This window comes from Xenopus tropicalis, chromosome 2 (assembly GCF_000004195.4).
Source record: "Xenopus tropicalis strain Nigerian chromosome 2, UCB_Xtro_10.0, whole genome shotgun sequence".
Lineage (NCBI taxonomy): Eukaryota > Metazoa > Chordata > Amphibia > Anura > Pipidae > Xenopus > Xenopus tropicalis.
Window position 1 is genome coordinate 177,201,074 of NC_030678.2, and position 22,349 is coordinate 177,223,422.

The 22,349-nt window shown below is 48.1% G+C and overlaps 1 protein-coding gene across 4 annotated transcripts in view; it reads right to left on the minus strand.

Moving 5' to 3' along the window:
- Positions 1-22,349, minus strand: part of arap1 (ArfGAP with RhoGAP domain, ankyrin repeat and PH domain 1) — a 73,480-nt gene that overhangs the window by 19,203 nt on the left and 31,928 nt on the right. For all 4 annotated transcript variants that reach the window (XM_031897396.1, XM_031897395.1, XM_031897398.1 and 1 more), the window contains 11 exons: positions 15,230-15,404; positions 11,120-11,254; positions 9,997-10,132; positions 9,410-9,512; positions 8,822-9,023; positions 8,235-8,277; positions 7,090-7,253; positions 5,193-5,402; positions 3,679-3,784; positions 2,679-2,826; positions 2,495-2,578 (listed from right to left, as the gene is read on the minus strand). In XM_031897396.1, the coding sequence (XP_031753256.1) occupies positions 2,495-2,578; positions 2,679-2,826; positions 3,679-3,784; positions 5,193-5,402; positions 7,090-7,253; positions 8,235-8,277; positions 8,822-9,023; positions 9,410-9,512; positions 9,997-10,132; positions 11,120-11,254; positions 15,230-15,404 (1,506 nt within the window). The remainder of the gene's footprint in view (positions 1-2,494; positions 2,579-2,678; positions 2,827-3,678; positions 3,785-5,192; positions 5,403-7,089; positions 7,254-8,234; positions 8,278-8,821; positions 9,024-9,409; positions 9,513-9,996; positions 10,133-11,119; positions 11,255-15,229; positions 15,405-22,349) is intronic.

Here is a 22,349-nt window from a genome sequence, read left to right on the forward strand (position 1 = left end):
CACGGTGTATGGGGGTATTGTCTATGGGGCACTGGTTATGGGGGGTACTGTCTATTGGGCCATTGGGGGCACTGTGTACAGGGGGGCAAAGCTGGTACATAGTTATAACTCGCTTATAACTCACTGCCTTCTCTCTATATTTGTATTTATATGTAGGAGTTGCTATATTGTTTTCCTTAGGTAGTACAGTATGAGGGTATAGCACATTTGCATCTGATCCCACCATTTCATCTATATAAAAGGAGTATTTTTAGAAAAAAATGGGGTGTGGTAATTGGGGTGTGGTCAAAAAAAATTGTTTTCATTTTTCAAATGTTGGGAGGTTTGCTACTACGGCGGGAAATTATGTAAAGTTGTGAAATTTGGGAGGAGCTTAAGTTAGATGGTTTATACTGTACTTACGGGGTGCGTATCAGATATACTGAGTTACATTGCTACTATACATATCTGTATTGTACTTTACCCAGGGGCCCCTCACCCATGGGTGAAGACACACAGAGCTACTTAGTAGCAGCTACTAAAACAGACAATGCTGCTCATTTACTGATAATTGTCTCTGTGTGTGTTTAGCAGGGGCAATTCTCACTATTGTCTATGGCAGGGGATTTTCTGGTGTTTAGTAGCCGTGAAAAAGTAGCTGCTACTAGTAGCCGATGGGTTAGGCTGGGAGATACTTTATAGACAAATTAAAACAGTGGGAAGCCCATTAAATTGACTCCAGTTAAAACCTGCCTATTATTGGATAATTAATATGCTCATTTCTTATTGGCTCAGAAATTTGACTGACAGTGTTGTTTCACAGAATGGATATTTTATTAGTTTTGTGGAACTGAGTATTCTTTTTGTTGATAGAATGGATTCTGTGCTATAGGATCGTGCTTTCTGTCACAAGTATCTATTTTGTCATGAAAATCCAGCTGGAATATACTATTCACTTACACCATTATAGATTTTGTTGAAGTTTTGTTTTACATAATTCATTCTATAAGTAACTTTACACATACAGGTATAGGACCCATAATCCAGAATGCTTGGGACCAAGGGTATTCCGGATAAGGGATCTTTCCGCAATTTGGATCTCCTACCTTAAGTCTACTAAGATATTAATAAAAAATGAATTAAACCCAATAGGGCTGTTCTGCCCCCAATAAGGGGTAATTATATCTTAGTTGGGATCAAGTACAGGTACTGTTTTATTATTACAGAGAAAAGGGAATCATTTAACCATGAAATAAACCCAATAGGGCTGTTCTGCCCCAATAAGGGGTAATTATATCTTAGTTGGGATCAAGTACAGGTACTGTTTTATTATTACAGAGAAAAGGGAATCATTTAACCATGAAATAAACCCAATAGGGCTGTTCTGCCCCAATAAGGGGTAATTATATCTTAGTTGGGATCAAGTACAGGTACTGTTTTATTATTACAGAGAAAAGGGAATCATTTAACCATTAAATAAACCCAATAGGGCTGTTCTGCCCCCAATAAGGGGTAATTATATCTTAGTTGGGATCAAGTACAGGTACTGTTTTATTATTACAGAGAAAAGGGAATCATTTAACCATTAAATAAACCCAATAGGGCTGTTCTGCCCCCAATAAGGGGTAATTATATCTTAGTTGGGATCAAGTACAGGTACTGTTTTATTATTACAGAGAAAAGGGAATCATTTAACCATTAAATAAACCCAATAGGGCTGTTCTGCCCCAATAAGGGGTAATTATATCTTAGTTGGGATCAAGTACAGGTACTGTTTTATTATTACAGAGAAAAGGGAATCATTTAACCATTAAATAAACCCAATAGGGCTGTTCTGCCCCAATAAGGGGTAATTATATCTTAGTTGGGATCAAGTACAGGTACTGTTTTATTATTACAGAGAAAAGGGAATCATTTAATCATTAAATAAACACAATAGGGCTGTTAGCTAAATGCAGTCAAATTGATTGATACAGATGGACAATGACCCAAAACACACAGCCAAAGCAACCCAGGAGTTTATTAAAGTAAAGAAGTGGAAAATTCTCAAATGGCCAAGTCAGTCGCCCGACCTTAACCCAATTGGGCAGCATTTCACTTGTTAAAGACTAAACCTTGGACAGAAAGGCCCACAAACAAACAGCAAGTGAAGGGGCTGCAGAGCATTAACAGGAGGAAACCCAAGATCTGGTGATGTCCGTGAGTTCAAGGCTCCAGGCCGTCACTGCCAGCAAAGGGTTTTCAACCAATCATTAGAAAGGAACATTTTATTTCCAGTTATTTAATTTGTCCCATTACTGTAGAGCCCCTGAAATGAAGGGATTGTGTTAAACAAAATGCTTTCGTACAACCGTTGGGTTCCCCCCACTGAATTAAAGCTGAAAGTCTGCGCTTCAACTGCATCTGAGTTGTTTCATTTCAAATTCATTGTGGGAATGTACAGAACCAAAATTATATATAAAGTTGTCTCTGTCCAAATATGTATGGGCCTCACTGTACCCTGAGCGGCACTTACCTGGTGCTTGGGTTTCCCCGTCGCTCGGAGCTTGATTATGGCCTTGATGACATTCAGCTGCTTCTGCAACTCCATCTCACTCACCTGCAAGGCAAGGGGGCGCCACTGAGTCACCTGAACAGCAGGTAATGGGAGGGGGCTGGGGAGGGGGCGGAGACAGGTATATACAGGGGAGGTGACCTACCCCGAAAATGGGTCGGAAGCAATTGACGAGGTCTTCCACCACGCGCCCCGGCTTGTAGTTCTGTCCGTCCGTCTGGAAGAGGGTGGGGCCAAACACAATGGCCAAGTTATGGACATTCATTTGATTCTCGTCCGAAAAGTGCTGAATGCTGGGGGGGGAACAGATAGGTCACTTAGTATTATATAATCTATTAACGAATATATCAGTAAATATTGCCCTTTTACATCCTTTCCCTTGAGCCGCCATTTTGTTATGGGCTGTGTGCTCCCTCAGAGATCAGCTGACAGGAAGTGATGCAGCTCTAACTGTAACAGGAAGTAGTGCGGGAGCAAAAGGCAGAACTCTGCCCATTCATTGGCTGATGGAGCCTAGCATGTATGTGTGCCCTTGGCTTGTTTGTGTGCACTGTGACTCCTATGATCCCAGGGGGCGGCCCTTAGTACTTAAAATGGCAGTTTCCTATTTAGGATTACCCAATGGCACATACTGCTAAATAAGTATATTTATATGAAAATGGTTTATTTATTTTGGATTCACTTACCCAGGGGGAGGCTCCGGCCTGACCATGGGAAAGAGAGCAGCCCAGGGGCAGGAAGTACAGAGAATCAGAGCTCTGTACCTGGGTAAGTACTGGGGGGAGATTGGATTCACTTACCCAGGGGGAGGTTCCTGCCTGACCATGGGAAAGAGAGCAGCCCAGGAGCAGGAAGTACAGAGAATCAGAGCTCTGTACCTGGGTAAGTACTGGGGGGAGATTGGATTCACTTACCCAGGGGGGGGTTCCTGCCTGACCATGGGAAAGAGAGCAGCCCAGGGGTAGGAAGTACAGAGAATCAGAGCTCTGTACCTGGGTAAGTACTGGGGGGAGATTGGATTCACTTACCCAGGGGGAGGTTCCTGCCTGACCATGGGAAAGAGAGCAGCCCAGGAGCAGTGAGTAAACAGAATCAGTACCGGGGTAAGCCCTGGGGAGAAGGCCCGGCCCATAATGCATGCTTACCAGTATAGGTGAGTAATTAGTGCTTTGAGAGTAGCTCTGTTGATCTGGGGCAGTTTCTGAAGAATCTCCTGGTACCTTCCAATCCTCATGTGCTCATCGTCTATATCTAAAAGAGGATTTAGGAAAACACATAAACCTTATGGTATAGCCTTATGGTATATCCTTATAGTATAGCCTTATAGTATAGCCTTATAGTATATCCTTATGGTATATCCTTATAGTATAGCCTTATAGTATAGCCTTATGGTATATCCTTATGGTATATCCTTATGGTATAGCCTTATAGTATAGCCTTATGGTATATCCTTATGGTATATCCTTATAGTATAGCCTTATAGTATAGCCTTATGGTATAGCCTTATAGTATAGCCTTATAGTATATCCTTATGGTATAGCCTTATAGTATAGCCTTATAGTATATCCTTATGGTATAGCCTTATAGTATAGCCTTATAGTATATCCTTATGGTATAGCCTTATAGTATATCCTTATGGTATAGCCTTATAGTATTTCCTTATAGTATATCCTTATGGTATATCCTTATGGTATATCCTTATGGTATATCCTTATGGTATATCCTTATAGTATAGCCTTATGGTATAGCCTTATAGTATTTCCTTATAGTATAGCCTTATGGTATATCCTTATAGTATAGCCTTATAGTATTTCCTTATAGTATAGCCTTATAGTATAGCCTTATAGTATATCCTTATAGTATAGCCTTATAGTATAGCCTTATGGTATATCCTTATAGTATAGCCTTACGGTATAGCCTTATAGTATTGCCTTATAGTACTTCCTTATAGTATATCCTTATAGTATATCCTTATAGTATTTCTTTATAGTATAGGCTTATAGTATAGCCTTATAGTATTTCCTTATAGTATAGCCTTATAGTATAGCCTTATAGTATATCCTTATAGTATAGCCTTATAGTATAGGCTTATAGTATATCCTTATAGTATAGCCTTATAGTATAGCCTTATAGTATAGCCTTATAGTATATCCTTATAGTATAGCCTTATAGTATTTCCTTATAGTATATCCTTATGGTATAGCCTTATAGTATATCCTTATAGTATAGCCTTATAGTATATCCTTATAGTATATCCTTATAGTATAGCCTTATAGTATTTCCTTATAGTATATCCTTATGGTATAGCCTTATAGTATATCCTTATAGTATAGCCTTATAGTATTTCCTTATAGTATAGCCTTATAGTATATCCTTATAGTATAGCGTTATAGTATATCCTTACAGTATAGCGTTATAGTATATCCTTATAGTATAACCTTATAGCCGCAAAAGTTCATTAATCTGGGCACATTCATATCAAATCAGGGGAGTGATCTAGGGGCCCTGCCCCCCCCCCCCATAGCAACAGGTTGTGCCCCAAAATAGTTATGTACTGTACTAAACAGGCCAGGCCTGGGCGCCATAAGCACTGCCCCCATGTATAAAGGTCACATGAGTAACTGCTATAGAGATATTGGGGGGGCCAGCGCTACTTTACCTGCTACATTTAGCCAGTCCTGGCAGTGCTCCCCAAAGACTCCCTCCTCCAATCCCCTAAAGAACCTCTTCAGTGTGTCAGAGACGTTGTCTACGTGGTGCTCCTCTTCCTTCAGCACAACTCTGCGTGCGTCCTTCTTCAGGGCCTCCAGGAGGCTCGTGGTCTTAGAGTTCTGCCCGCTCTTCCTGTAGATTCCTTCAGAGGCCATTCCTGGCAAGGGGCAATTACACTCATCACACACATTATTTAATGCAGAGCTCAGGACAGGCCCAACAATAGATACCAGTGTCAGGTTCCCCTAGACTCTGCATGGTCCCCCTAGACTTTGCATGGTCCCCCTAGACTCTGCATGGTCCCCCTAGACTCTCCAAGGTTCAACCTTAGACTCTGCAAGGTTCAACCTTAGACTCTGCAAGGTTCAACCAGACTCTGCAAGGTTCAACCAGACTCTGCAAGGTTCAACCAGACTCTGCAAGGTTCAACCAGACTCTGCAAGGTTCAACCAGACTCTGCAAGGTTCAACCAGACTCTGCAAGGTTCAACCAGACTCTGCAAGGTTCAACCAGACTCTGCAAGGTTCAACCAGACTCTGCAAGGTTCAACCAGACTCTGCAAGGTTCAACCAGACTCTGCAAGGTTCAACCAGACTCTGCAAGGTTTAACCAGACTCTGAAAGGTCCCCCTAGACTCTGCAAGGTTCAACCAGACTCTGCAAGGTTCAACCAGACTCTGCAAGGTTCAAACCAGACTCTGCAAGGTTCAACCAGACTCTGCAAGTTTCAACCAGACTCTGCAAGGTTCAACCAGACCTGCAAGGTTCAACCAGACTCTGCAAGGTTCAACCAGACTCTGCAAGGTTCAACCAGACTCTGCAAGGTCCCCTAGACTCTGCAAGGTTCAACCAGACTCTGCAAGGTTCCACTAACTCTGCAAGGTTTACAGACTCTGCAAGGTCCCCCTAGACTCTGCAAGGTCCCCCTAGACTCTGCAAGGTTCAACCAGACTCTGCAGGTTCAACCAGACTCTGCAAGGTTCAACCCAGACCTGCAAGGTTCAACCAGACTCTGCAAGGTTCAACCAGACTCTGCAAGGTTCAACCAGACTCTGCAAGGTTCAACCAGACTCTGCAAGGTCCCCCTAGACTCTGCAAGGTTCAACCAGACTCTGCAAGGTTCCCCTAGACTCTGCAAGGTTCAACCAGACTCTGCAAGGTTCAACCAGACTCTGCAAGGTTCAACCAGACTCTGCAAGGTTCAACCAGACTCTGCAAGGTTCAACCAGACTCTGCAAGGTTCAACCAGACTCTGCAAGGTTCAACCAGACTCTGCAAGGTTCAACCAGACTCTGCAAGGTTCAACCAGACTCTGCAAGGTTCAACCAGACTCTGCAAGTTCCCCCTAGACTCTGCAAGGTTCAACCAGACTCTGCAAGGTTCCCCTAGACTCTGCAAGGTTCAACCAGACTCTGCAAGGTTCCACTAGACTCTGCAAGGTCCCCCTAGACTCTGCAAGGTTCAACCAGACTCTGCAAGGTTCCACTAGACTCTGCAAGGTTCCCCTAGACTCTGCAAGGTTCAACCAGACTCTGCAAGGTTCCTCTAGACTCTGAAAGGTCCCCCTAGACTCTGCAAGGTTCAACCAGACTCTGCAAGGTTCCCCTAGACTCTGCAAGGTTCAACCAGACTCTGCAAGGTTCCTCTAGACTCTGCAAGGTTCCCCTAGACTCTGCAAGGTTCAACCAGACTCTGCAAGGTTCCCCTAGACTCTGCAAGGTCCCCCTAGACTCTGCAAGGTCCCCCTAGACTCTGCAAGGTTCCCCTAGACTCTGCAAGGTTCCACCAGACCCCCCTTGCAGCCCCCCCTCTCACTCTCCCCCCCAGGAAAGACCCAGGACTCACCAAACTGGGATATGTGATCGATGCACTTGTGCACCAGGACAGGAACATCGGAACCCGTCAGCTGCTGCTCCGATAACGTGTCCCCCGTGGAGCTACTCGCCTTCTGGATCGCATTCTCCCAGCCAGAAAAATCCAACTTCCTCTCTGCCAGGATATACGTCGTCCTAGTCGGATAAAATAAATATATAAAGCGCATTGACCAGCGGGGTCTATGGGCAGGGAATGTGGTGGGTCTATGGGCAGGGAACGTGTTGGGTCTATGGGCAGGGAATGTGGTGGGTCTATGGGCAGGGAACGTGTTGGGTCTATGGGCAGGGAACGTGTTGGGTCTATGGGCAGGGAACGTGTTGGGTCTATGGGCAGGGAACGTGTTGGGTCTATGGGCAGGGAACGTGTTGGGTCTATGGGCAGGGAACGTGTTGGGTCTATGGGCAGGGAACGTGTTGGGTCTATGGGCAGGGAACGTGGTGGGTCTATGGGCAGGGAACGTGTTGGGTCTATGGGCAGGGAACGTGTTGGGTCTATGGGCAGGGAACGTGTTGGGTCTATGGGCAGGGAACGTGTTGGGTCTATGGGCAGGGAACGTGTTGGGTCTATGGGCAGGGAACGTGTTGGGTCTATGGGCAGGGAACGTGTTGGGTCTATGGGCAGGGAACGTGTTGGGTCTATGGGCAGGGAACGTGTTGGGTCTATGGGCAGGGAATGTGGTGGGTCTATGGGCAGGGAACGTGTTGGGTCTATGGGCAGGGAACGTGGTGGGTCTATGGGCAGGGAACGTGGTGGGTCTATGGGCAGGGAACGTGGTGGGTCTATGGGCAGGGAACGTGGTGGGTCTATGGGCAGGGAACGTGGTGGACCAGTGGGAGCCTGTCCGACACCATTGGGCCCTGCCAGAATCGCCCAACATGTTTTCATTGCAGATATGGGGAAAGCAGGGTCTGTACAGAGGCCCTATGTTTAATGTTTGGGTTTAGTTCCCCTTTAAATAGAGTCTGATGGCCCCATAGGATTCTGCAAAAACTGCTTTAGATCCTTGACCCAAATCTCCCAAATATCAATATTTACAAGTCCGATGGGTTCAGTCCGTACAGAGGGGGAGCAGCACTAACAGCAGTGAGTGTATAGAGAGGGAGATGGGCCCTTACCTGCCTTGGGCCACCAGAACCAGAACATCCCTCTCCCTGGTCGCTGTGGATAAAAGAAACAGAGTTAAATGTTGGGGGGGGGGGGGGACTCCGTCTTCTTATTGAAATATTCTCAGCCCCCGGCCGATCCCTGAAGTCAGATTGGCTATTTACCATGGCAGCCATGTTTGTTTAAAGGGGATACAAACCCTGCTGCCCAGCGCGGCTCAACCCAACGTTACTCAGTTGTTACTGGGCTACAAATCCCACAATAATGTAACATATAATGAAGCTTGGGGCATGCTGGGAGCTGTAGTCCAGCAACATCAGGGCTGTATTCTTAAAGCAATATTGCCCAATAAAACTTTCCCCCAAATCCCCACAGCCAGCGACTGCTTTAACATGCGAAAAATCCTCCAATGAGAATCCCACCTGATGTGAGTAAATCTCTCACTGGGCAGTTCTTTTGCATTTATAATCAACTTATTTATCAGTACAATTCTCATTGGGGAATTTCCTTGCATCTATAATGATGTATTTTGGCAGCTTCTATAGCAACACTAGGGGGCGCCGCAGGCAAAAACTGGACGTACGGAACCGTTACCCACATGGAGAGAGCTCAGAAAGCTTCTTCAGGTGAATGACCTCCACCGTGTCCCCCTCCTCCAGGTACATGCAGAGTTTGGTTTTATAGAGAGAGAACCAACCGACCGCCGTGCGCTCCAGGCTCCGCCCCCCTTTGTACTGCAGCCGCCCAATCCGGTCAAAGTCGCGACTGAGAAGCTCCTCGGCTTTTAGGGGAAGGAAACACTGGAGGAGGGACAGAGAGTGGGGAGGAAAGGGTGAATTAATCGAAATGCGTTATTTACCCAGTGTCCCCAGCGAAATTCCTAACCCCTCCCACCAACCAAACCTACAGCCAGTGATTCACAGACACTAATAAACAGACAACCAGCCACCATTCTCCTCTGTCAGCTGATCTGAGAGGCCAATGATATCACTTCCTGGACTGGAAAAGCAGGAAGTGTGTAATGCAGATACAAAATGGCTTCCTCCACGTCACGATATCTGCACCGATTATGTTACATTCAGCCTCATTGGCTCAACTTCTACACATACAGTTAGCACAGTGATCATTTGGGCTACTGTATAAGGGCAGTTGGATTTTAGGGATAATTGCCCCTTTAACAACCTACCTTAGTGATGGATTTCACCCATTCTCTGGCCTCCTCGGGGGAGTCGGCAGCAAACAGATAGAGACGCTCCGACTGAGTGTAAATTTCAAAAGTGCTTTCATACCTGCCGGCGGGAACAGATGGATCAGTCCCATATACAGAAGGAAACACATTGGACCGGCACCGGGCAGGGAAGCTTTATTGTGGCCCATAAATACCCCCCCATCAAATATCCAGCCAGTGGCAATAAAGGGGTCAGTATCTCTTTAAGCTGCCCTCACCCCCACCCTTACCCCCACCCAATGCAACGACACTTGAGGCGAGTGCTGGCTTCCCTATGAGCACCACTCAGTTGTCTGAGAAACACCTACAGGCCCCTCCCATTTTAAAAATATCAACCCAGAACTAGGTCCCGCCCATTGATCTGACCACTCAGCTATTGTGCCTGATCAGTGCAGTTTGCCCCTCCTCTTATGGTAATACCAGATATGTTTCAGCCAATGAGTGTCAGCCACTCTGGGCAAAAAGGATGACGCTCTGCTGCCACCTTGTGGCAAAGGCTGGAAATTTATAAAATAATATGAATGGGTTTTTGCCCCTGTTCTTACCCGTGAGTGTCTGGAGGGTTCACCGCAACGCACACAATCTCCCCCATTTTAATCTCGCCGTTGGGGGTGGAGCTGAGGTTGGTCTCGTAGTAGCTGAGAACCCCGTCATTGAGCACGCACCAACGCCGGCTGAACTCTGCACCCCAATAATCATTTTTTTGTTAATAGTCAAAGAAAATTCAATTCTAAGCAAATTGCCATTAAACATTAACTAATGAAACAATTTGAAATGTGTCTTAATATCTCCCTCTCCTTTTATCTGACTACAGATTCAATGAGCCAAAACTATCACTCCAATTTGCAGCGCAGCAGTTAAGTGTGCCTGAGTCTGAGCTTTCAGCCAGCGCTACACATTAGAACTGCTTTCAGCTAACCTATTGTTTCTCCTACTCCCATGTAACTGGAGGAGTCCCAAGCCGGACTTGGATTTCTTACTATTGAGTGCTATTCTGATACCTACTGGGAGCTGCTATCTTGCTCCCTTCCCATTGTTCTGCTGATCGGCTGCTGGGGGTGAGGGGGGGTATCACTCCAACTTGCAGCGCAGCAGTAAAGTGTGCCTGAGTCTGAGCTTTCAGCCAGCGCTACACATTAGAACTGCTTTCAGCTAACCTATTGTTTCCCCTACTCCCATGTAACTGGAGGAGTCCCAAGCCGGACTTGGATTTCTTACTATTGAGTGCTATTCTGATACCTACTGGGAGCTGCTATCTTGCTCCCTTCCCATTGTTCTGCTGATGGGCTGCTGGGGGTGAGGGGGGGGGATATCACTCCAACTTGCAGCGCAGCAGTAAAGTGTGCCTGAGTCTGAGCTTTCAGCCAGCGCTACACATTAGAACTGCTTTCAGCTAACCTATTGTTTCTCCTACTCCCATGTAACTGGAGGAGTCCCAAGCCGGACTTGGATTTCTTACTATTGAGTGCTATTCTGATACCTACTGGGAGCTGCTATCTTGCTCCCTTCCCATTGGTCTGCTGATCGGCTGCTGGGAGTGGCCATTGGTATTAAAGTCAGGGCAAATTAGGGGCCCTTGGCTTGGGCAACCTGAAGATGATATGTACGGGGCCCGCAGATTCGGGGTGCAGAGGAAATGAGGGGAGAGCACAATGACAGAGGACCCACCTTCCTTGGCTTTCCTTTCGGTGACCAATCGATTCATAGATGACGTTTTGTAAAGGAAGCCATTGTGGGTGATGTTGGGGCGCACCACGTAGTATTCCTTCTCTATGTTGGTCCCCAGCTCCAGGCGAGGGATTTCTGCCAAGAGAAGAGAGAATGAAGCAAAATAACATGGAAGTGTCGGACCCTCAGCAGAGGCAAATGCTGCAATGTCTGGGGGGGGGGGGGGTTAGGGACAGAAGGGCAAGAGTGGGGGCTTAAATAGAAGCTTCAATTCTATCGATTACTTTATGTATCTGTAAGAAAGTGATATAGAATTACAGCTCCGTTCTTAGAGTGTAAGCTCCGAAGGTCAGGGACCTCCTCACCGTACCACTTAATCTTTGTTACTGTTACTAAGGTATTTACTGTTGCCCCCCCCCCTCCCTTGCCTGCTTGTACTCACGCTGTATAGTATAAAAGTGCAGCACTGGGTACAGACAAACTCACCACTTGCCCAAGCTGCAGTACCAGCCTCTGCCACTGGGTGTCAGCGAGGCTCCACTGAATGAGCCCCACGCCACACAATGGTTCCATTGTAACGAGTCACGCGGGGTGAATAGTGCTGAGTATCTGGGTGACTCTGCCGGTTTCTGTAAATGTTACTGGGACTAAGTCCAAAGAGAGGGATTATGGGAATTGCTGAGTTTTGGGGGGGGGGGGAGGAGACAAGAGGATGACAGTGGCACAAGAGGGTGACAGTGGCACAAGAGGGTGACAGTGGCACAAGAGGGTGACAGTTGGACAAGAGGGTGACAGTGGCACAAGTGGGAGACAGTTGGACAAGAGGGTGACAGTGGGGCAAGAGGGTGACAGTGGCACAAGTGGGAGACAGTTGGACAAGAGGGTGGCAGTGGCACAAGAGGGTGACAGTGGGGCAAGAGGGTGACAGTTGGGCAAGAGGGTGACAGTGGGGCAAGAGGGTGACAGTGGGGCAAGAGGATGACAGTGGGACAAGAGGGTGACAGTTGAAGAAGAGGGAGACAGTGGGACAAGAGGGTGACAGTGGGACAAGAGGGTGACAGTGGGACAAGAGGGTGACAGTGGGACAAGAGGGAGACAGTGGGACAAGAGGGTGACAGTGGGACAAGAGGGTGACAGTGGGACAAGAGGGTGACAGTGGGACAAGAGGGTGACCGTGGCACAAGAGGGTGACAGTGGGACAAGAGGGTGACAGTGGGACAAGAGGGTGACAGTTGAAGAAGAGGGAGACAGTGGCACAAGGCCTGTAACAGAAGCCGGCCGGCCAGTTGTTGCCCAGCAGTTGATCAGGAAGCTCGGAGTTAGGGCCACTCTCCCTGACACAGGGGCCACTGTCTGCGCCGCGCGGTTCCCACAGAGTCGGTGGGACAGGGAAAGCCGTGGGTTCCGCGGGGGAACAGTGAGCGCTTGTGTCCGACAGTGACATTATGTGACCTCGGCACCCAAACAGCACCCAGCAGTCTGATCCACTATGTCTGTGTCTGTGGCTCGTCTGGCCTGTCCCCCCCCCCCCCACTGAGCCACTGAGCCGCCATTATGTCTGTATGAGCAGAATGGAACTATGGGAAGGCATCGGGCAAGGGTAACTAACACCACTGTGCCCAGCAACTGAACATTGTATGTAGTGCAACATTGTAGCACATTAGTATCTCCGTTGCTAATACTGTGTGTTACCGGCAACGCCCCCCCCCCCCCCCCCCCACGTTATTCCTCAGAGGGAAGGGGTTAAAAGTGATTATTTCCCAACCCTCTGACTAATGGGCATGATCAGTGAGTCAGGGCTGGCACAGGTCACTTGGCTGCCCCACGGCGCCCCCTAGTGTTGCTATAGAAACATCATTATAGATGCAAGGAAATTCCCCAATGAGAATTGTACTGATAAATAAGTTGATTATAAATGCAAAAGAACTGCCCAGTGAGAATGCTGATTCCCAGCACTGTGTCAGGCCCCTTGCTGGTACCTTACATATAGAGATAATGATGCCCATTATGAACCATAGCAACCAATAAGACTGCCCATAGGAAACTTTATTTACTACTGTTGGACACACCTACCCCCCTCCAACCTTGCCCAGTGGGGCCCACCAAGATTTCTAGGGGTATCAAAGTGGGCCAATCCCACCCTACATAAGCATTGTAATTGCTCCCTATGGCACAGAGACTGGTGATGCCAGGTAGGGGGGTACCAAGCCAATGCTCAGTATTGGGGGGCAGTGACTGCTGGGCATGATAGGCGGAGCCGTGACTATACTGTGTATAGGGGAGTCTTTATACAGAGAGGTTATTGCCCCGTGTATAACAGTGAGGGGGGGGGGCACATGTATGGGGGCAGCTTTGCTAGCTTGGCACATTAACCCCTCACTGACTCCCTGCCATAGCTATGAGCAAACTTAGGGGGCTGTTCCTGCTGAATTGTGCTTAGTACAGGGGAATCCCTATGTGCCATAGTTTTATGGTATCTCTCTGTACAGGCTATGAGCAAACTTAGGGGCTGTTCCTGCTGAATTGTGCTTAGTACAGGGGAATCCCTATGTGCCATAGTTTTATGGTATCTCTCTGTACAGGCTATGAGCAAACTTAGGGGCTGTTCCTGCTGAATTGTGCTTAGTACAGGGGAATCCCTATGTGCCATAGTTTCATGGTATCTCTCTGTACAGGCTATGAGCAAACTTAGGGGGCTGTTCCTGCTGAATTGTGCTTAGTACAGGGGAATCCCTATGTGCCATAGTTTTATGGTATCTCTCTGTACAGGCTATGGGCAAACTTAGGGGGCTGTTCCTGCTGAATTGTGCTTAGTACAGGGGAATCCCTATGTGCCATAGTTTCATGGTACAGACTATGGGCACATTTGGGAGTTACCTGTTACTAGTTTTTGTTTTTCATGGCCGCCTGTTTCCGTGTGTTATACATAAACATAAACTCTAGGAATGGTTTGTGTGGGAAGGTCCCGGTGTCGGTATCACACTCGTGTGTAAGTGTCGGCTGCTCAGGCTGGGGGGGGGGGTGCGGCAGTGAGGGGCAGCCGGGCGGAACAAGGCAGTCATTTTGTTTTGGAAAAACTTGATTCACTGTCTTTTTACCTCACGTGAGAAATCTGCCCCACCCCCCCTTTATATAGGGGCTTATGGGAAATGCACTGGGCAGGGCTGTGCTGAACTCTCTCCCCCCACATTAGGTGTATCCCCCCAACATTCCCCTTTATATAGGAACTTATGGGAAATGCACTGTGCAGGGCTGTGCTGAACTCTCTGCCCCCACATTAGGTGTATCCCCCCAACATTCCCCTTTATATAGGGACTTATGGGAAATGCACTGTGCAGGGCTGTGCTGGAATCTCTGCCCCCCACATTGTGTATCCCCCCAACATTCCCCTTTATATAGGGACTTATGGGAAATGCACTGGGCAGGGCTGTGCTGGAATCTCTGCCCCCCACATTAGGTGTATCCCCCCAACATTCCCCTTTATATAGGGACTTATGGGAAATGCACTGGGCAGGGCTGTGCTGGAATCTCTGCCCCCCACATTAGGTGTATCCCCCCAACATTCCCCTTTATATAGGGACTTATGGGAAATGCACTGGGCAGGGCTGTGCTGGAATCTCTGCCCCCACATTAGGTGTATCCCCCCCAACATTCCCCTTTATATAGGGACTTATGGGAAATGCACTGTGCAGGGCTGTGCTGGAATCTCTGCCCCCCACATTAGGTGTACCCCCCCAACATTCCCCTTTATATAGGGACTTATGGGAAATGCACTGTGCAGGGCTGTGCTGAACTCTCTCCCCCCACATTAGGTGTATCCCCCCAACATTCCCCTTTATATAGGGACTTATGGGAAATGCACTGTGCAGGGCTGTGCTGAACTCTCTCCCCCCACATTAGGTGTATCCCCCCAACATTCCCCTTTATATAGGGACTTATGGGAAATGCACTGGGCAGGGCTGTGCTGAACTCTCTCCCCCCACATTAGGTGTATCCCCCCAACATTCCCCTTTATATAGGGACTTATGGGAAATGCACTGTGCAGGGCTGTGCTGAACTCTCTCCCCCCACATTAGGTGTATCCCCAAAAGGGAAATCTGCCCCCCTTACCTGACGTCCGGTTCTGCATGAGGAATTCCATCTGTAGCCGCTGCCCCGCCTGCTCCGCCAATGCGATGGGGGTGGGATAGGAGGGGTCCCCCGTGCTGCAGCTCACGTCCGCCCCGCAGAACACCAACGCCTGCGTCTCAGTCAGATCACTGGTGGTCACTGCGGCACACAGGGCCTGTAAGGGGGGCAGAGAGGGGGTGTAAGCTGCACCCAGCAACATTCACTGGCACAGAATGGCATTATTATTATTATTATTATTATTAACATTTATTTATAAAGTGCCAACATATCCCGCAGCGCTGTACAATAAGTGGGTTTCATACATTGGGCATACAGAGTAACATATACAGCAATCAGTAACCGATACAGGGGGGGAAGGGAGCCCTGCCCAAAAGAGCTTACACTCTACAAGGAGTAACATATACAGCAATCAGTAACCGATACAGGAGGGGAAGGGAGCCCTGCCCAAAAGAGCTTACACTCTACAAGGAGTAACATATAAAGCAATCAGTAACCGATACAGGAGGGGAAGGGAGCCCTGCCCAAAAGAGCTTACACTCTACAAGGAGTAACATATACAGCAATCAGTAACCGAGACAGGAGGGGAAGGGAGCCCTGCCCAAAAGAGCTTACACTCTACAAGGAGTAACATATACAGCAATCAGTAACCGATACAGGAGGGGAAGGGAGCCCTGCCCAAAAGAGCTTACACTCTACAAGGAGTAACATATACAGCAATCAGTAACCGATACAGGAGGGGAAGGGAGCCCTGCCCAAAAGAGCTTACACTCTACAAGGAGTAACATATACAGCAATCAGTAACCGATACAGGAGGGGAAGGGAGCCCTGCCCAAAAGAGCTTACACTCTACAAGGAGTAACATATACAGCAATCAGTAACCGATACAGGAGGGGAAGGGAGCCCTGCCCAAAAGAGCTTACACTCTACAAGGAGTAACATATACAGCAATCAGTAACCGATACAGGAGGGGAAGGGAGCCCTGCCCAAAAGAGCTTACACTCTACAGGGAGTAACATATACAGCAATCAGTAACCGATACAGGAGGGGAAGGGAGCCCTGCCCAAAAGAGCTTACACTCTACAAGGAGTAACATATAAAGCAATCAGTAACCGATACAGGAGGGGAAGGGAGCCCTGCCCAAAAGAGCTTACACTCTACAAGGAGTAACATATAAAGCAATCAGTAACCGATACAGGAGGGGAAGAGAGCCCTGCCCAAAAGAGCTTACACTCTACAAGGAGTAACATATAAAGCAATCAGTAACCGATACAGGAGGGGAAGGGAGCCCTGCCCAAAAGAGCTTACACTCTACAAGGAGTAACATATAAAGCAATCAGTAACCGATACAGGAGGGGAAGGGAGCCCTGCCCAAAAGAGCTTACACTCTACAAGGAGTAACATATACAGCAATCAGTAACCGATACAGGAGGGGAAGGGAGCCCTGCCCAAAAGAGCTTACACTCTACAAGGAGTAACATATAAAGCAATCAGTAACCGATACAAGAGGGGAAGAGAGCCCTGCCCAAAAGAGCTTACACTCTACAAGGAGTAACATATAAAGCAATCAGTAACCGATACAAGAGGGGAAGAGAGCCCTGCCCAAAAGAGCTTACACTCTACAAGGAGTAACATATACAGCAATCAGTAACCGATACAAGAGGGGAAGAGAGCCCTGCCCAAAAGAGCTTACACTCTACAAGGAGTAACATATACAGCAATCAGTAACCGATACAGGAGGGGAAGGGAGCCCTGCCCAAAAGAGCTTACACTCTACAAGGAGTAACATATAAAGCAATCAGTAACCGATACAAGAGGGAAGAGAGCCCTGCCCAAAAGAGCTTACACTCTACAAGGAGTAACATATAAAGCAATCAGTAACCGATACAGGAGGGGAAGGGAACCCTGCCCAAAAGAGCTTACACTCTACAAGGAGTAACATATACAGCAATCAGTAACCGATACAGGAGGGGAAGGGAGCCCTGCCCAAAAGAGCTTACACTCTACAAGGAGTAACATATAAAGCAATCAGTAACCGATACAGGAGGGGAAGGGAGCCCTGCCCAAAAGAGCTTACACTCTACAAGGAGTAACATATAAAGCAATCAGTAACCGATACAGGAGGGGAAGGGAGCCCTGCCCAAAAGAGCTTACACTCTACAAGGAGTAACATATAAAGCAATCAGTAACCGATACAGGAGGGGAAGGGAGCCCTGCCCAAAAGAGCTTACACTCTACAAGGAGTAACATATACAGCAATCAGTAACCGATACAGGAGAGGAAGGGAGCCCTGCCCAAAAGAGCTTACACTCTACAAGGAGTAACATATACAGCAATCAGTAACCGATACAGGAGGGGAAGGGAGCCCTGCCCAAAAGAGCTTACACTCTACAAGGAGTAACATATACAGCAATCAGTAACCGATACAGGAGAGGAAGGGAGCCCTGCCCAAAAGAGCTTACACTCTACAAGGAGTAACATATACAGCAATCAGTAACCGATACAGGAGGGGAAGGGAGCCCTGCCCAAAAGAGCTTACACTCTACAAGGAGAAAGATTATGGGTAGGTATCAGCATGGCATTATGGGTAGGTATCAGCATGGCATTGTGGGTAGCTATCAGCATGGCATTATGGGTAGGTATCAGCATGGCATTATGGGTAGCTATCAGCATGGCATTATGGGTAGCTATCAGCATGGCATTATGGGTAGCTATCAGCATGGCATTATGGGTAGGTATCTGGGCTGGTAATGCTGTTTGTATGTGGATAGGAAACTGGTTATAGGGTCACGTACAGGGGGGTGTCAGTGGGGGTACAGGGGGGTGTCAGTGGGGGTACAGGGGGGTGTCAGTGGGGGTACAGGGAGGTGTCCAGTGGGGGTACAGGGGGGTGTCAGTGGGGGTACGGGGGTGTCAGTGGGGGTACGGGGGGTGTCAGTGGGGGTACAGGGGGGTGTCAGTGGGGGTACAGGGGGGTGTCAGTGGAGGTACAGGGGGGTGTCAGTGGGGGTACAGGGGGGTGTCAGTGGGGGTACAGGGGGTGTCAGTGGGGGTACGGGGGGTGTCAGTGGGGGTACGGGGGGTGTCAGTGGGGGTACGGGGGGTGTCAGTGGGGGTACGGGGGGTGTCAGTGGGGTAACAGGGGGTGTCAGTGGGGGTACAGGGGGGTGTCAGTGGGGGTACGGGGGGTGTCAGTGGGGTACGGGGGGTGTCAGTGGGGGTACGGGGGGTGTCAGTGGGGGTACAGGGGGGTGTCAGTGGGTGGTACAGGGGGGTGTCAGTGGGGGTACGGGGGGTGTCAGTGGGGGTACGGGGGGTGTCAGGTGGGGTACAGGGGGTGTCAGTGGGGTTAACAGGGGTGTCAGTGGTACAATCTCTACTGGGAGTAGGGTTCTTAGGGGGGTTATCAACCTGGGATTTAAAAGGTGCAGCTACTTATACCTTTAATTGGGCTGCACTAGGCAAACCCTGGGGGTGCTTGTGGGTAATATGATTGGCTGTAGGAAGCAATGCCAGGCAGCAGCTGGGTATAAATCCACAGTAAGAGAGGGTCATACTTCCCACTGGTATTGCCCCATGATCTGTATATATAAATATATAAGGGGGCCATACAATAACTCTCTGATACTTTATTGGCCAGAAGACCTTTCCTGTAGACACAAGGGAGCCAATCAGAGTAGAGGAAAGGAGGTTCCATGTTAATGAGGGAAAGGGGAGTTACAGGGAATGCTGGGAATACAGAGCTACTGGGGGGGGGCGGTGCGACTGGAGGAATGATCCCCCCGCTGGGGGACTGTACTACAATCAGGGATCTATGGGCTGATGCTGCTGGGGCAGGGGGGCAATAGGGCAGCACAATGACTTTCTGAACCCATTGCTCCCTCGTTAGCACAACGAGTCATGTGACTACTGGCTGATTAGCAGTAAGGGCATGTGAATGGAACATAAACATTAATATTCTCTGCACCAAATCATTAGGGGCCCCGGGAGTTTGGGACAACTGAGCCTTTGTAACTGGGGAGACTATTAAAGGGGAACTGAACCCCTAGTTTTCTAAAACAGCTGATCCATTACTTGCAAGAGAACCCACCAATGAAAAGGCTGCAGCGCAAAAACGTAATCACAGATGCACGAGAACTGACCAATGAATTCAGATCTCAATTTAGAGGGGGGGGGGGGTTAAAGGGAAACTTAACCAACATTTCTGCATTAAGAAAATGTAATTGTGAGCAAATTATAAAGGCCTGAGAGTTCATTTAAAGCCAGAGCAGCCCCTATAGTTTATATCGGAGATGATTAAACATTTTCAATGATATTTGTGAGTTGTTTGTACATGTAGTTGCCGCTAAAAGCAGAGTCACTGTGGCCCTTTCTATTCCCTGCACTGCTGTTTGCGACTCCTGAAACAATGTAGCAGCAGCCAATTAGATAACAGACCTATAGAAATACAAGCAAGGCTGTTTCTGCTACATCAGTTCTGTAAAGCCATGAATGGAATTTGGCTTCTTGTGTAAGAGCAAAACCCATTGTATTCTACTCAGTATATCTGCTATATGCTATGTAGTCATGTGCCCTATTGCCCCGGTTCCATTGTGATTGGCTCCCCCGCGGCAGGGGGAGGGGGATAGTGTAGTTGTTATTCTCAAGCAAACACACAAAAATCTTTAAAAATTGAATTTGAGCCCCCCTTCTAACCCGGAACAAAAGAGCTTACAGTCTAATAAGAGGAAGACTGCCAGGTGAGCTGTATTTATAATAAAGTCACTTCCCCATACCAACCAATAAATCCTCCAGGTACAGCGATATTCCTGAGAAAGCTTATATACTGAGCAAACACCACATACCCCCCCTCCCTGGGGTGCCTCCAGCATGCTCTGGCTCACTTTAACCCCTTCCTGCTACTTCACTCACTACTAAGGGAAACACTATGGCACCTCCCTCCCATATATATAAATACAAATATACAGAGAGGGAATGTTCTGGGCACACAATAAGCTGTACCCCCATACTGTACTGTCTAAGGGAAACACTATGGCACCCCCTACCCATATGTATAAATACAAATATACAGAGAAGGAATGTTCTGGGCACACAATAAGCTGTACCCCCATACTGTACTGTCTAAGGGAAACACTATGGCACCCCCTACCCATATGTATAAATACAAATATACAGAGAAGGAATGTTCTGGGCACACAATAAGCTGTACCCCCATACTGTACTGTCTAAGGGAAACACTATGGCACCCCCTACCCATATGTATAAATACAAATATACAGAGAGGGAATGTTCTGGGCACACAATAAGCTGTACCCCCATACTGTACTGTCTAAGGGAAACACTATGGCACCCCCTACCCATATGTATAAATACAAATATACAGAGAAGGAATGTTCTGGGCACACAATAAGCTGTACCCCCATACTGTACTGTCTAAGGGAAACACTATGGCACCCCCTACCCATATGTATAAATACAAATATACAGAGAAGGAATGTTCTGGGCACACAATAAGCTGTAACCCCATACTGTACTGTCTAAGGGAAACACTATGGCACCTCCTACCCATGTATTTTACCTGTGATGAATAACAGTCAGTAATGCTGCTGGGGATGCTGGGAGATGCAGTTCATCGGTTCCAGTGCCGGAATTCTCAACACAAAGGAACAAAGTGCCCAGCACGTAACAGGGAATGTACCAAATCCACCCAAGAAGTTGCCGTGTTACACGCCAGCCCCCACATACATGTTGTGAGAGACACAAATGAACCCCAATTCTTCATGTGAAAGGGGGGGGGGTCCAAAGAACTGGGTTCTGATCCGGCTTTATAATGGTCTCTCAGCTGCGTGCAAGGAACGAGTGTGCGAGGAATGAGTGTGCGAGGAATGAGTGTGCGAGGAACGAGTGTGCGAGGAATGAGTGTGCGAGGAATGAGTGTGCGAGACACTGGGTGTGCAAGGTGATGTCAGGGAGACTCACATCTGGATTCCTGGCCACGCCCCAAGGGGAGGGGCAAAGGCACTAAGATAACACAAGGCAGCGTGGGGAGCGGAGTAACCCCTTCCCTGCCATAAGGCAGACAATGGCACGTTGGCATTTCGGCTGCTCCCAGCAGGGACTTCTAATCCCTCACCCTCTGCGCCCCCTGCTGGTCCCTGGAAGCTCAGCATTCAGGCAGCCTCATTTAAAGGGTATATAAACCCAAAAATACAATTTTCTGCATATAATTCTTTAGGTCTGTTAATAAGCCGACTTCTTCTACATTGTTTCCACAGTCGGAACCATCACAGGAGAGAATATGTAGGGACAGAATAGGGAGGAATAATATACGGATTCATTGTAAAAAGCATTGGGACTGGCAGAGACATGGGAGCATGTGTTTCAGGGAGGGGGTTAAAGGGGAAATTCACCTTTAAATTTATTTTAATAAGACACAGACCTTGATATTGTGAGATAATTTGCAGTTGGTCTTTATTTTTTATTCACTGTATCCTGTGCCGCATTGTAACCAGCACCCCATTGTACCCTGTACCCTACTGTACCCAGCACCCCATTGTACCCAGTACCCTACTGTACCCAGCACCCCACTGTACCCAGTACCCCACTGTACCCAGCACCCCATTGTACCCAGTACCCTATTGTACCCAGCACCCCACTGTACCCAGCACCCCATTGTACCCAGTACCCCACTGTACCCAGCACCCCACTGTACCCAGCACCCCATTGTACCCAGCACCCCATTGTACCCAGCACCCCACTGTACCCAGTACCCCACTGTACCCAGCACCCCACTGTACCCAGCACCCTACTGTACCCAGCACCCCACTGTACCCAGTACCCCACTGTACCCAGCACCCCATTGTACCCAGTACCCTACTGTACCCAGCACCCCACTGTACCCAGCACCCCATTGTACCCAGCACCCTACTGTACTCAGCACCCCATTGAACCCAGTACCCCACTGTACCCAGCACCCCACTGTACTCAGCACCCCATTGTACCCAGTACCCTACTGTACTCAGCACCCCATTGTACCCAGTACCCTACTGTACCCAGTACCCCACTGTACCCAGCACCCCATTGTACCCAGTACCCCACTGTA